This window comes from Podarcis pityusensis (genome assembly GCF_964106645.2).
Source record: "Podarcis pityusensis genome assembly, chromosome: 2".
Classification (NCBI taxonomy): domain Eukaryota; kingdom Metazoa; phylum Chordata; class Lepidosauria; order Squamata; family Lacertidae; genus Podarcis; species Podarcis pityusensis.
In genome coordinates this window covers 50,729,317-50,745,027 of record NC_138029.1, presented here as the reverse complement: position 1 = coordinate 50,745,027, position 15,711 = coordinate 50,729,317, and the positions used below count along the sequence as shown (strand labels likewise).

The window sequence follows — 15,711 nt, the reverse complement described above, 5'->3', positions numbered from 1 at the left end:
CTGACCTTCTGATCAGCAAGCCCAAGAGGCTCTGTGGTTTAGACCACAGCGCCACCCGCGTTGAAACATAATTGAATCCAATTCCCTTTCTCCAGTTTTAACGATCTGGCAAACTCACTGCTATAGTTTATCCTCTGATGCTCCTTCTAAGAACCACAAGAGTCCTGCTGGGTCAGACCAATGGCTTATCCGTCCAGCATTCTGTTTTCCCCAGCATCCAAGCCGATGCCTCCAAGAAGCCTACAAGCAGAGTATGAGGGGAATAGCCCCTCCTGCTGTTGTTCCCCAGTGACTGGTATCCCAAGGTGTGCTGCATCACAGTGATGATCAACATGAAGCATGAAATTTTGTTTCACAAATGAATATTGCTAGTGTGCTCCATTTTCTCAAATTGGAACATCAGATCACTGCAGTCTTTGATTCTGGCTGCTTTTAAATCTCTTATGGAGAACAAACCTGTAGTCACAGGACCAGTTTTTAAAAGGACCGCCCCCTCCTTTTTTATCATTTTAGCAAAACTAGCACCATCACACTTCCCGCCCCCCTCAACTTGTGTGTTTGGCAAGTACCTAACCTTCCCCAGCTGTGCAGCAGCCATTTGCAGAGCCATCACGAACAATAAGTGGAAGAATTCTTTGAATTTCCAAAAAGGAAAATTATTGTACCTTGTGCCCTTTAGCTCTGAGTAATTCACATCAGATGCGATCTAAATCAACATTGTTTTCTTCTTCCTTTTCAGTGAGCTGTTGTAATGCAGATTAAGTTATCATGATACCAGTTCCTCGGCTACTGAGTACAGATGACATCAGTGTTATGATAACTAGAAATATACACTATAAAATCAAAACTAGAAACTCCAGAAAATTGGGCTGAGGATGCAATTGGTTTCAATACCTTCCTTTTTCTCGAGGCTAGACATTGAGTAATATTTCACTATTATTGGGAATTTGTTTTACAATAAGATCGCAAGGATTGCCCTGCTAGTTAAAACCAGTATTTTTTTTGCCAGTGTTTAGATATTTGAGACTGTGGGGGGGGGGGACCCCGTTCAGATGTAATGCTAAGCTAAACCATGACTTTTGGGGAACATCCATGTATGTGCCAAGAGGATCATGACCACATTTTTATTTTATTTTATTTTATTTATTAATTTTTAGAATTTATATACTGCCCTATACCCAGAGGTCTCAGAGAGGTGCTGCTCCTCTGGTCCTGCTGCCACCATATTATTGTAGTTAACCCTGCACCATAGGTGAGAGGCATAAGGATGGTGATAGAACATAATTCTGGTTTATTTTCCTAGTTTGTTAGCTGACATATAATACAAAACAGGATCTTCACACTGAAGTTGGTGTGTAATGGGAGAGGAGTGAAGAGTGAGGAGTGCCTGACCCTGCCTGATTCTCATTGCCAGCTTCATAAACCATGCATTATGAAGCCAGGAATGATTTATGAACCTGCCCATTATGTTCCTCTCCCCAAGTGCTGAAAACCTCTCCCCAAGCTTCCTTCCAGTTTCTAAGAAATTGAATAAATATACTTCCCGTATACTTTGCAATTATTTTCTGAATTAATATGAAAAAATGAATGCCTTCTTTGCCTAAGTAAAAAAAAGGTAAAGTAAAAGTGTGGATCACAGCTTTTTTCATTTGGTGTGGTTTGTGCAGAGACATAAGAAATCTAGTAACAGGTTGAAGCTTTGAAGGAGTGATTCTGAGTTTGTAGTTACAGTCAAACCTTGGTCCCTGAATGGCTCCGTTTTAGAACGTTTCGGCTCCCGAACGCCAAAAACCCGGAAGTAATGTTCCGGTTTTCTAACTTTTTCAGAATTTGAATGTCCGATGCGGCTACCGCTTGAGTGCAGGAAGCTCCTTCAACCAATCGGAAACCGCGCCTCGGTTGTCGAACGTTTCAGAAGCCGAACGGGCTTCCAGAACAGATTACGTTTGACAACCAAAGTTTGACTGTATTGTAAAATGTGTCCAGTTTAGTTATAAACAGGACTGGAATGACTAGCTGTTCTGGTCATGTTTCTAAGATAACACTGGAGGAAAAAATGGTTGAGGTAATTGTAGCCACTGAATTATGCCCAAGTCAAGTTAATGTATTTGCCAAAAACAGACCCACTCGTTTCATTAGCTGACCAAGAGGCAGTGACCCGAAGCTAAGCTTTTCGGCGAGTGTCAAAAAGTTGGACTTGGAACCACTAATGCTTGTCAGCAGCTCTGACTAAAACAGACAACTTGCCACAAGGTTGCAGCCTGATCAGCCACTAGTGTATTACTTGCTGAAGCTGTAATTACCTCTCGCTGAAGTTGTACCATGGTCAGTAGACAGATCTGCCTAATTAAGTACACTTTTTTTTTCCCAGAAGGGAACCCTTCCTCATTATTTTCATCGCTGAAGTTTTGACACTGGCTTACCTGTAGGATGTTTGAAGCTGGAGCCTCTAATAGAGAAAATGTTTGTGCTGTTTTCTTTGCAATAATAATGGATGTTGAAATGCACAAAGAGATTTTGTGGTGGTGGCGAAGGCTGGTGGAGTTACAAAGAGGGAGGACCTCAGCTCTGAGGCTGGAGCGGAATGAAAACGGCCTTTGGACACTTTCCATCCTATTTGTAGGTGGTTATATGGGGAAGCATTTTCCAAAGGTACCATTTGGCATGTATGTGAAATTATCCAACAGGTTCTTGGGAGCACAGGAGCGGCATTATAGCCGTGGTGAAGAATATTCAGACAATATTTGGCTAAATTGCTCTTGTGGTGATGGGGGAACGTTCTTAAATTCTGAATTTTTTGGCTTGGCTCTAGATGAGTTGGCTAGAACATGAGAGGGGGCGTAGACAAACAAGCCTTGGTATGGGTGGCTGGCCTAGTAAAGGGAGAAGGAGTGGGTATGAGAAAAAAAATATTTCAGTACAATTTTTTCTTTAGTGCCTGAACAAATATAATAAAAGTGTAACATGGGGGCTTGGCCCAACAATAGTGGAATCTTGGTTAATATAATCAAGGGGGGGAAATGTGTTGGCAACTTTTATTGGGAGTTCCACATTATAAAATCTATACCAAGGATTTATTTATTTTTAAATCATAATGTATTTTATTTGACAATGACTTAACCTTGTTAACTTTTCTTTAGCAAGAGCCTTGTACTATAAGAATTATTTAATGGGCAGAAAATTCATCTGCTAACCCATCACGTAGATATAGGGATGTATAAAGTGGCAACTGTTCGTCTTCTGTTACCTGTTAAAGCAGTGGCTTTTGGGGCTCTCAAATTTCTGCAGTGCCCTGTGCAACGTTAAAATTCAGCACCCACCCCCTGCCTCTCTTGCTCAGTTCTACAGAATTGTTGTGGTGCCCCCTGCAGCGCAGTGCCTAATGCAGCCAAACCAGTCATGCTACCCTAAAACCAGCCATTGTGTTAAAGACTCAATGAGATCCTGATAGAAAAATTCCCTGATTTGCCCATTCTTTGTGGACTGTTTCATTTAGGCCCTGCTGAACACTTATGCCAGGGAACATGATCCTGCTACCTTTGAGCAGAAGTAAGCCTGGTCTGCCAGCCTTCTTATACAATTTGATAGCAGTGGTGGCAAAAATTTGTGATGGCACATCTTCTGCCTTTTGCATGTTACCATTGCAAGCAGGTCAGAACACTCAGTGAATCCTTCCTGTTTTAGGAGCCCCCTGGCCTGCTTGCAGTGGCAGTGTGCAAGAGGAGGGAGAGATTAGTAGGCATCTTGGGGGTACACTCCTCTCCATCATAGCACTGGGTGGAGAGGAATCCCACTCAGTGCTGAGCTGTGGTGTGTGTGAAATAGATGTCTGTGCTTCCTCTGATTGGCAGAATAAAAGTGTGGGGGTGCATTCATCTCTCTCTCTCTCTCTCTCTCTCTCTCTCTCTGTGTGTGTGTGTGTGTGTGACTGACTGACTGCAGGGTCCATCTTTGTTTTGGCCAATCCCTCTGCTGATAGATATCAGCCATTAAATGCAAATGTATGTTAGGCAGCATAGATACAAGACATATTGTGTATTAGTGAAAATAGTTACCCAATTAACTAAACTGTTATCCAATTATTAGAGAATTAATAAAATTACACTTCTGAATTACTACTTTGAGGGGTTAGTAGCTACAATTACTTGGTTGTTCACTGTAAATTCACCTTTATATTCTGTGAACTGGAAAAGTTGTGCATTTTCCATCATTCTTGTATAAAATAAATCCTTGTGTGCAGATCAGAATAATTTGAATACTCCAATATAGATTGAAAACATACACATTTTCAGTTCCCATGAGGTCCTAACAGGGATGGTTATTGAATTTGGCTCTCTGGGGTCCAAAGTCTGTATTGTCAGGCACACTACACTAGCCTTTTGCAGTGTGGTAGGCTTTTGTTCTGCATTTAAACTCCCAGGATTTTAATCTAAGCTATCGTATGGACCTTAACTGCCTTTCTGTCTGGAAAATTATCCTGTTACACTGCAGTGTTGCATAGGTTGCTTGCCAGTATGAGTCAGGCTGCCTGTTGAAGAGACCCCAAAAAATAAATAATCTGTTACGTAATTATGTCCTATAGATGAAGTGATAGAAATATTGGAGTATGTTGTAAAGTTATTTTTTCTTCAGTCCACTTTAAATGAAATGGACTTTACATTAATGGAGCATTGTGAGCAAATATAATAGGTTATATCCAATGAAGTTATCCTGTAAGTTCAAGGACTTCAGGAGTTTCTCTCCGTCTCCTCTCCCCATGCCCTCCAAATCTGCTCCTGAGGGTTGGGACAACTCCTAGTACAGATTGGGGTGGGCATGCAAAGAGTGGGAGAACTCCTTGCACTGATGGGATGATTTCATTGGATACAACCCATTGATTCTCAGAATGTTAGCTAGCGCTGCTGTTGTGAAAGCCTGCTCATAATCTGCTTATGAACGGCTCACTGAGCAATTTGGCATCTATGAACATTTTGAGAAGAAGGAGGAAGCGGAGAAGCAAGAGTCATTAAAGACATCTCAAGGATTATTTTTTATTAGCCTTATGAAATCTAATTCAGATATATCATTTATCAGTCATATTTATAGCTGGCCCTTCTTCCACAATAAATCCTAGAGCGCAGATGCACATATGCATTTTCTTCAACGTATAAAGCAAAAGTCATCATTTTCTAACTGTTCCAAACCTTTCCTATTAAATTCAGTGTTGATTAATAATTTAGCAACACCTACCCTGCCTTTATGGATTAATATCTCCCAGTTTCCTCCTAGTGAAGGAGATCTGGTATTTGATATAATTCTGGTGCAAGGTAGCAGACCTTCAGTAGGGTTTCCATCTCCTTTCACAGGATCAGGTGGCATTCTGTGTTGCATTTCTCCCTCTTCTTCCTTGTCAAGGTGACTTTATTCCTGCAGCATGCGCCGTCTCTTGCTCTCTTTCTCTCCTGCTTACCCAAGCAAGCAATATTAGATCGCCTAGAAGTAGCGAGCACAGTTTGAATTAAGTTTCTCCTTGACTGTGAGAGACCAGAAGGCTATCAACTCCAGCCCCTTGCCTCAAGAATTTCTGCTCACTAACTCTCTGGACAGAATGTTCTGTAGTATCTCAGGCTCCAATGTGCCACAAAGCAGAAAGCAGCTGAACTGCAAAGAATGTGCCTGCAGGGCAAGTTGTCCAGACAATCCAATTTAAGAGTACTTTCCCATGTAAGACGTAAAGTGGTGCTTGCTTCAGATGGATTGTGATATAAATGTGAAATGTATATTGACCAGGCTACCCGCGTGAATTCTAAATTCCTCTCTTCTGCTTTCTTTTCTGCATTCATGTTAGCAACGGATGCATATCAGCAGAGGGTGGGGGGAGCTTGAAGACTGTAGTTAGTCAGGAATGGTAGGGCTCTTAAGTATACAACATCACAGAGAAAGTCAAACTCTATGAGATGAAGTTCCTTCCTGGCTTTCAGGTATGACAAGCAAACTCTGAGCAAATTCTACCCATTAAATCTTATTTTTTGAAACCATTTTTGCACTGCAACTGCTGCCATCTTAGCTATGTTGTCTCCAACTTAGTCTCAAATTATTTATCATGTTTGAATCCCTGACTTTCTGCCTTTCTCTAGAGAGCTCAGGTTGACTCCTCTGCATTTAGCTCATTTTATCCCTGTAACAAAAGTGTGAGGCTGCCCATGGCCATTTAAGTGAACTTTGTGTGTCAGAGACTTGAACCACGGCTCCAAGTCCAGCATTCTGCCTGCAGCAGTACATTGGCTCCGTATGTATATTGGTTTCTGATGCTGCTGAAGAGAGGAGAAAAAGTCAGGAGCATAAATAAAGGGGAAATGACTATTTTCATTTCTTGGGCCTTGAACATGACCCCCACAATCCGTATTGTAACTGTCTGTCTAATCCCCAGGCTTCAACTTTTTTCCTTTGCCAAGCCAAAGTGGTTGCTGTGTGTGTACACTACAGAAATAAATTGTGGTGGCATATGAGTCTTCTGAATGTAGCTTCCAACTTATATGTCTAGTTCCTTTCCCAAAAGTTGTAGCTTTGGGACAACAAAAATTGTATTATCAATTAAAAGCAAGCTGGATTGAGAAAGATTCAGAATTTGATAGATCCATTTTATATGCTATATGGTTTAATATCTAAATACAGTGGTACCTCTGTTTACAAACTTAATCCATTCCGGAAGTCCATTTTTAAACTGAAACTGTTCTTAAATCAAGGCGCGCTTTCCCTAATGAGGTCTCCTGCTGCCGGTGCCTTTTTACCATTCGGATTCTGTTCTTAGACTGAGGTAAAGTTTGCAAACACTACTTCCGGTATTGCAGAGTTCATAAACTGAATAGTTCGTAAACAGGGCTGTTCTTAAACTGAGGTACCACTGTATATCAATGCTCCCCAATGTTTTCCACCCACAGTCCATAGTACTTCTATTGCACCCACCCTAAAATGGTAAAATCTGTCCTTGCAGGACATGGCAGTTGCCATTCGGAAATTTGGCTGTGCCTGCAAGTTGCCACTGAGTCTGGCAGAAAATTGGAGCCTTAAAAAAAAATAATCAAATTTAACCTTCCATGGAAATTCCTGGATGTATTTACCTACAATTTGGCAGACTTAATCCACTGTGGAGGAGCTGCTATGCCTGTAAATTTCACCCACTTCTGCAAAAAGGGGGTATTAGATGAGATTGATCAGTTTTTAGATTCCTCATTATAGTGAATGGGAAGAAAACAGAGCTTTGTTTTTCAACAGATATAATTTAACACTAAATAGTGGGTCAAATTGGAAAGACACAGGGTGGCTCTGGAACAGATCAGGCTGCTTCCCAAAGTTACAGCTGCAAGTCTAATATTGTGGCCAGTGTATACCCTGTCACATACATAGATTGGTCCTGAGCTGTTGAATTGTAATCTACAGTATTCCCATTGTTGAAGAGAAGGGTCAGTAAATGAGTTAAGGCTGCTGTGGGCTGGAAAATGGAATTTGACATATGGATTCAAAATAACCAAGTTAGTCTCAAGCAGCCAGTCTTCTATTTTCAAGAAGTACCCCATATTTTTTTCTTTATAGCTCAACTGAGGGATTTGGCGTGGCAGAGAAGATTGCACTGCTCACCTTTATTTCTGCTGTTATTCTTATGGCTATCCTGGGAAATCTTCTGGTGATGGTGGCTGTATGCAGAGACAGGCAACTCAGGTGAGTCCATCCATATGTTACTATCAATCTCTTTGGCAGAATGAGCTTTTCAAGGGTGGAATATTTGAATCTCCAGGGCAAAGAGACAAATGTGAAAATAGCTCTGAACATAAACAATGTGGTAAAAGAACATTCTCACTGCTTTTCCCCCAGACAAGCTTATTAGTGTAATGTCAAACTTTGACTGCCTGTAGTGTCAAAGTTAGAATTTATATTGCAGCTGATTAATCATTTTATTATCTAGTGCCTGCATTTCTAGAATTTGCATCATCAAAACACATAAATCACCAAATAATTCCAAAGTGACTAACACTGCACTTTGAGGGCAGAAGCTACATGTAACAAGAGACAAGGAAACACTGCCAAAAATAGCAATTTCTTGCCAGGTTTTCTTTCTCCTTGATGTGCACTAAAAAACTACATCATGTCCTGATTGTAATGACATTGTGGATTTCCCAGCTCCAGTGAGCAGAGCAGATGATGGAGAACAGACATGGGTAACAGACTGTGCAATTATGCCAGGAATGAATATTAGACATGGAATGGATTCAGGACTTCTGCCCTGAAAGGACAGTGCTTTGGGTTTATTTGACAAAGAAAAGTATGATTAATTGGAAAAAAGTAAATGCTACATTTAAGCAGTGTATCCACTCACATTTCACAATCAATTTCCACATCTCTAAATGTATAGTTTGCCAGATATGTCACATTTTTTATTTTAGGCTTATTTGGCCATATATCAGGAAGTTGTAGATATTAATGGCAATCTGACTGTGTAAATTGTTGAGGAGGCACAACCTGTTATTTAAAGGCCTTTTATGACATTAATGAATCAGTATGATACGAGCATAATTGGTCATACAAGCTTATGTGACCTTTGTTTTCTGCCTCTGCATGTGAGTATCATTTTGCCTACAGTGTTGATTTATATCTTAATGTTAACATGTATTATGGTCAGTATACTGTAAGTTTTTTTAATATATACATATATTACTGCAGAAGCTATAATGAAGTAAGGGCTTCTTTAAAGTAGCAGCTTTTATCTTATGCTGGCCTATGACTGTAATAAAGATTTGGATTGGATTGGAAGGAGCTGCAGAATTTTTAAGTCCACATCCTTAAACCTAAATGAAAGATGTGTTGTGCATGCATGGGGGGAACTACATTCCCAGCAAGAGCTTTGTTTGTTGTTTTTCTATGCAGTAGTTCCTACTGCGTCAAAAAGACAAGGCACTTTTCTAACTGAGCAGCTGCTTGTCTCTTCAGTGGAAACAGCTCGAAAGAAAACATCAAATCAACTTCTGGCAGCATCCCTGCTAAGGTCCCTCACCACTGAAGCATCACATGTCCAATATGTATGCATGTTAATGGCTTTGAAAGAGAGTTGCTCACCATGAGTGATAGCGAACCAACAAATGCAGGTGGGAATTTTAATTGCTAATGAAAGGCTACTACTGGTACTTTGTGAATTTGAGATCTATATGTGGATAAAGAGGCTGGTGCACACATTCGACTATCTCCTGGACTATCTTCTGTCTGAACAGAAGGGTGTGCCCCATGAGGAATTTACATACTCAACATGGGCACTTGATTTACAGAGTGATAAAATAACAAGTGATGGATGTTTTAAAATGCAGAAGGCAACACTGTCCTACAAATTGTCATCTTGGTGATGTCTTTCTGAATCAATACATTTGTGTTCCTTGCAGGAAAATCAAGACCAATTATTTCATAGTCTCACTTGCCTTTGCTGACTTGCTGGTGTCAGTTCTGGTGATGCCATTTGGAGCCATTGAGCTGGTTCAAGATAACTGGATTTATGGAAGAACGTTCTGTTTAGTCCGCACTTCTCTTGATGTCCTCCTCACAACAGCATCAATTTTCCACCTCTGCTGTATCTCATTAGACAGGTAGGATAAAAAAGGTACATAAAATAAAATGCTGCTGTTTTCAAGTTTATCCGGTTAAATTCCATGTGTTCCTTCAGGAAAACCATTGAATTAAAGGCATGTAAATATATCCTATATACAAGGATTCATGTGTGCCAGGGCTTATCTCAAATATCTATTTTCAAGTATCTAGAACAAAGCTGGGGAATCTTTCTTTGGCTAATTACTGGACATCTCCAGTGGAAAGATGTTAAAGGTTGGAATTTAGGTCAGTGTTTGAGCAGGACACACCTATTCAATGCCTTTAACTTCAAAAATGGCCTTGGATCCCAAAAATTGTATGCACAAAGTTTCAAAATGTATAGATACTCTTTGCATTATTTGCAAGGAATACATGTTTATGTCAGTCAATCCACCTTTATTATTACGATCACAGATCAGCCACTAAGCTACAGGTTTATGTCTCTGCTGAAACATACCCCACCCCACTTTGATTTTCTTGCAGAGGAAGGCGTCATTTCCTCTTTGGCTGCTCTCTGCTGAACAGCTGGTGGATGGGAGGAAACCCAGAAAAGCAGATGGAATCTGGCTGTGGGCCATATCTGGCCTGCAGACTGGGGATTCCCCTCTTGAATATATTACGTAAGAATGGATGTGTATATTTCCTTCACCAAAGAGTGACTATGTTAGCACTAAATTGTGGTTTATCAATACATACTAAGAGGACTACCTAGGCAGTTATCTTTCCACAAGGGCCAACATTGATGCCAAAATCCAGTGTTGCCTGAGCTCTGCGAGTGTGGCTTTCTTCCGATTGAAGTGCAGAGTGTTTGAGGACCAGGACATTCACAGGGAAACCAAAATGCTTGTTTACAAAGCTATTATACTATCAACCTTACTATATGCTTGTGAAACATGGTCCACTTATAAACGCCATCTCCAACTCCTCAAAAGATTCCATCACACTAATATCAGTGTACTGGCAGAAGCAAAGATCACAAGTGTCGAAGCAATGATTCTTCAACATCAACTTCATTGGACTGGTCATGTTGTGCGGATGCCTGATGATCGTCTTCCAAAGCAACTACTCTATTCCAAACTTAAAAATGGAAAGCGTAATGCTGGTGGTCAACAAAAGAGGTTTAAAGACTGTCTCAAGGCAAATCTAAAAAAATGTAGTATAAACACTGACAACTGGGAAACACTGGCCTGCGAGCGCTCCAGTTGGAGAACAGCCTTTACCAAAGGGGTCATGGGCTTTGAAGACACTTGAACTCAGGACACAAGGGAGAAACGTGCTAGGAGGAAGGCACGCTTGGCAAATCCACACTATGATCAACTCCCGCCTGGAAACCAATGTCCCCACTGTGGAAGGATGTGTGGGTCCAGAATTGACCTCCACAGTCACTTTCAGACTCATTGTTAAAACCATGTTTATGGAAGACAATCTTACTTGGCTACAAGTGATCGCCAAAGAAGACAACTACTAAGAGGACCAATCTGAGCAAAGCATCAGCCTTTAATGCTCCCCTCTTCCCCTTTCTTCTTATGCAGCTGAAAGGATTTGACCGGAGTTTACTTTCACATTTGAAGAATCCTGAATTGTCATTGCATTTGAAGCAGCGATTCTTTAATTTCTTAACAAGTTAACTTGAAACATATGGTGATACAAAGCTGGTTTATTAGAATAACCATCATTTACTTTAAACCAGAATTGATACTTTGAACATCATGACAAGCCGGGATTCTTTAATAGTAAAACTAAATTATTATTCATCACATAGCGTGTAGTTAAAATACGGAACTCACTCCCACAGGAAGCAATGATGATCACCAACTTAGATGGCTTTAAAAAGAGAACTAGATCAATTCACAGCGGAGAGGGCTGTCAGTGGCCTTTAGCCATGATGGCTATGCTCTGCCTCCACAGCTTCTGAAAACCAGTTGCAGGAAACTGCAGGAGGGATGAGGACTCTTGCTTACAGGTTTGCCACAAGCAACTGGTTGGTCACTTTGAGAACAGGATGCTGGACTAGATGGGCCATTGGCCTGATCCAGCAGGGTCTTCCTATGTTCTTAAATTTACTTCCTCCCACCCCCACCCCACCCCCACCCACTTTAAGAAATGTTGCTTGTGATCTAACGTGGCTGGATTGTAAAAGTTTTCTTTTATGATTATCTGTAACGTCAGTTACAGATGATAAGCAATTTAAACTGGTAATCGAGCTCATCTTAGCCACTGAGCTATGTAATTGAAATTCATGGTTCTTATTTGTTAAGGGTACCAAGACAACTCTGGTGATGTCCTTGCTACTTGTACCCTGGAACGTGTGATCATTTCTGCTTATTCATTCTTCAAATAAAAGTGTGCATTATGGGGGATGTCTTTCTGTTTTGGTCTTCATGTTTCTTGTACCAGTTTGGTTTTTTGGTTTTTTAATATAGACTCCAATCATATTTAATGGCTTCGAGTGAAACTATTTGCTCAGCTCACCACCTTCCAAAGTGCTTCCTATCTCCCAGTGAAGTTATCTTTGTTCCTAACATTAACTCTTTAGTAATGAAACTGTTCTTTTTAAAATATTTTTTATTGAAGTAAGTCAAATCAATAGAATAAAAAGAAGTACAAATAAAAAAGTGCAGTATAATAAAAAAGTTCTAAAATAAATAAAGCGTAAAATAGATCTAAAATTCACAGCATAAGATAATAAGAGGCTGCACTAAGTTTCTTTTGTGGCTCTATTGCTAAAGCAATACTGGAATTAGTATGTTGTTTCCTATAGTCACATATACATTTTTTCTGTTGTCCTTAGATCTAGCAGCAAGGGGCAGAGGAATCCCTCTGTAATTTTTTTTCAGTAAAGATACACACACACACACCCTTCATTTCTGTACAAGGTGGAACAAATGAGACACGATGCCTGAGGTCCTTGATAGAATCACTCAAAACTCTATGGATGGTTCTAGAATCCACAAAGTATATGCTCTGTGGAACGTCACACAGCAAAGACAGAATAGTTACATGGATAAAACCTGAAAATAACTACAACAGATCAAAGGTAACATTGCCAATGGAGCATTGCAGGCAGTAATACAAAAGCAGCTGTCAGTACAAGTCATGTTACATGACTGTTCTTCCTAGGTACCTGTGAAATATTTTTCCCCCCTTTGAATGTTTTGTAACCGTTATAATCTGATAGGATCCTTTGGTAATTCAATAAATGCCCCATACTCTGGACAATCTAGATGGTAACTTCTGTTTAGCACTGTAAACATAGGCATATTAAACATTCTGAGTCCATTTGTCCCCCATATAGGGAATATTGGATTCATGATAATCAGGGCAGAAGCCATTACTCCATTAGACTGTGTGATTAACTGATTAATGGCTTACCTCTTAAATTATAGAGAGCTTCATTTCATTAGTGCTGGCCATCTGGGCTCTCACACATCCACTGACAGGAGCTGACCTGATGGCTTCTATTACTGGCAGAATCTCCCATCATTTTCTGCTGATGGAAGAGACTTAATGGATGGTGAGGACCTAAGATACATACTAGGCCAGTAAATGGGGTAGGAATTAAAGGAAAGTGTCTCTGCCAAAAGTTTGTCCTTTTACTTTCTGCTCCTGTTTACTTGTCCTAGCCCTTTTAATTTACATGCTGGGTTAGGGAGGTCCCAAGCAGAAGAAACCCTGGACCTCAGAGTAAGGTGGCATCTCCCTACATGTTTGAAAGTTCTTAGCATTGAAATGTCAGAAGAGCAGAGTTTCCCAGACTTCGTGAAAGATGATGGAAGAAATAATTGTTGGGACACCTTGGGATTTTCTTTTGCCATCAAAGAGCTTAGAGCACTAATTAGTGTTGCTTGCAATAATTCTGTTATATTTATTTAATGCTAACTCTGACTATGGCTGGATTATTTGTGCTTGTGACTAGATCATTGGTATTTTGCATTATTTTTTTAAAACAGTCAATTCTGAAAGCTTTAGACAATATTGCCCTAACATCTGTGTTCTGTTCACACTACTTAGTCAGATGCAGATATTTGTGGCAGATTCTGAACTACTAGCTCCTAGAATTTCTGCCAGTCTCCCTAGCTTTGATTAGGAAGAGTCATAATCAAGCATCTCCTTTAAAAAATAAATAAAAAAGTCATCATATGGTGCAGTGTGGACTGAAAGAGTCTGTTCAATTTAATGTCCAGTCCTGCATAAGTTTTGCAGCAGTGAGGACCTTATCAAGATGAGACGTAATGCTTGCTGCTCTCTGTGTAGATTGGTTCAACTGTTGAAATAAGCCACCATTCTGCAAAAAGGAAACTAATAAAAACCAAGACCTTTTGCTTGCGTTAAAATTAAAATACAACAGTTTACTTTTTGTATGCATCCCTGCATCCTGAAATACCATGTGTGTTGCCACACCTCAAAAAGGATATAGTAGAGATGGAAAAGGTTTTTTGGCTATGGCACATTCCGGGGTAGAGTAGATGATGCATAGAAGGTCAGCAGTGTGAAAAAAATGTGGTGTTGGCTTTGTAGGTTTCCTGGTCTATTCTAAACAAGACACTGTTTTTTGCTTCTTGTCCTTCTTATAAGACTCATTCGTATTTCAGCTGCTGCCTCACCTGAGCAGCCTGCCTCATTCCTCCACTAGCTGCAGCCTGGAGGGTTTTTGCAAAGGCAGCAATGAGCACAGATAAAATATATTATCATAAATCAACACCTCCTGCCTATATCTAAAGACACAAACAGAACCCTCCCCCTCCTTTTCCCAAAAAGAATGCTAACATTTAGACATTGTGAGTTCTGTAGAAAGGTATGCGTTCCTGTAAAATAATTCAAAAAGACAGGATCTCCGATGAGAACTCTTGATGGAACAAGTGTTAGCATGGCAGAAAGGGTAAAGTGTAGAAGCGCTTCTGTCGAGAGGATCCCCAGGAGACAACAGGTTCCATGTGACACCTGGTCGCAGCTTCTGCTCATGCAGAACTTTGCTGTCACGTCTAGTGCAGTGCCAGTGATATCTGTGTCTTAGATGCCTGGGTGAATCATACTTGGTTGTGCAGGGGGGGAAACTTCCATTGTGTTGTGCTACTCTCACCACCCCTGCATGCCAGATGAAGCCACAGTTGTTAAGTTGTGGGTAAACATATCAGACGACACAGCAATTCTTCAAACAGCTCTTGTTTATTCACAGGCCAGAACAGAACTGAACTGAAGGGTTCAGCCAGCCTGCTTATATAGAGCTCCACTAGAACGCAACAGTAACCATTTTCTGTAACTATCCAGTTACTGAACGTCACTTTCGATCCCTTATTTGCATATGTGGACCTGAACTATCTACAGTATCCCCCTGCTGGCCCAGGGTGAGAACTTCAGTACATAACAGCAGTCATGTCTGAAAAGGGGTTATGATTGCCAGGTTGGGTAGACTGAGGGAGATGGTGAAGTAAGTGTAGAAGAAGGAGCTCAAATTAATGAACTTTGGAAACACTGTCCTAAGTGTGGCAGGGCAGACCGCTCACTTGCCTAACTGGGTCACCCACTCATTCAGACCCCAGGCTTCCATTACCCTGTTGTGTGTGCAAACAAACAGGTGGGAGATGGAGGCAATGGCAACATGGGAAGTCCTGCCTGGGCCACCTGCCTGCCCATTTGCTTGCTTGCTCTTGTGCCACTAGCCTGGTCTGCCTGCTTTCCTCACTTACTGCACCTGCTGCTGTCATGTTACAGTTTGCGTGGCCACCTGTTGGTTGCCACATGAACGGCAATGTGACAGCTTATTTTTCTTACAAAAACGTAACATAGGAACATTATTACTGCCATCTATGAATGCTTATGCATCACATTTACAAGAAGAGTTGGAGATCCTTAGGCCTCTGGTTAGTCCCTGGGGGGTAACGAGATACTGGACTAGATAGGCCTTTGGTCTGATCCAGCAGAGATGTTCTTATGTTCATATGGCTGATTGTGAGGTTTGTGAACCAACTACTTTGGTTGTGAGGTTCAAAAGCATTCTGCATAAACTCAGTACTGTCTTTTCTAGGTCATACACACACCATGCAGTTAAAGCACTTTTATACCACTTTAATAGTGATGACTTCCTCCCAAGAATCCTGGAAA

General features: G+C 40.7%; 1 protein-coding gene across 6 annotated transcripts in view; it reads left to right on the top strand.

Annotated features, from left to right (window-relative positions):
• Positions 1–15,711, top strand: part of HTR4 (5-hydroxytryptamine receptor 4) — a 165,546-nt gene that overhangs the window by 83,144 nt on the left and 66,691 nt on the right. For all 6 annotated transcript variants that reach the window (XM_080995283.1, XM_080995279.1, XM_080995280.1 and 3 more), the window contains 2 exons: positions 7,573–7,698; positions 9,408–9,608. In XM_080995283.1, coding sequence (XP_080851409.1) covers positions 7,573–7,698; positions 9,408–9,608 — 327 coding nt within the window. The remainder of the gene's footprint in view (positions 1–7,572; positions 7,699–9,407; positions 9,609–15,711) is intronic.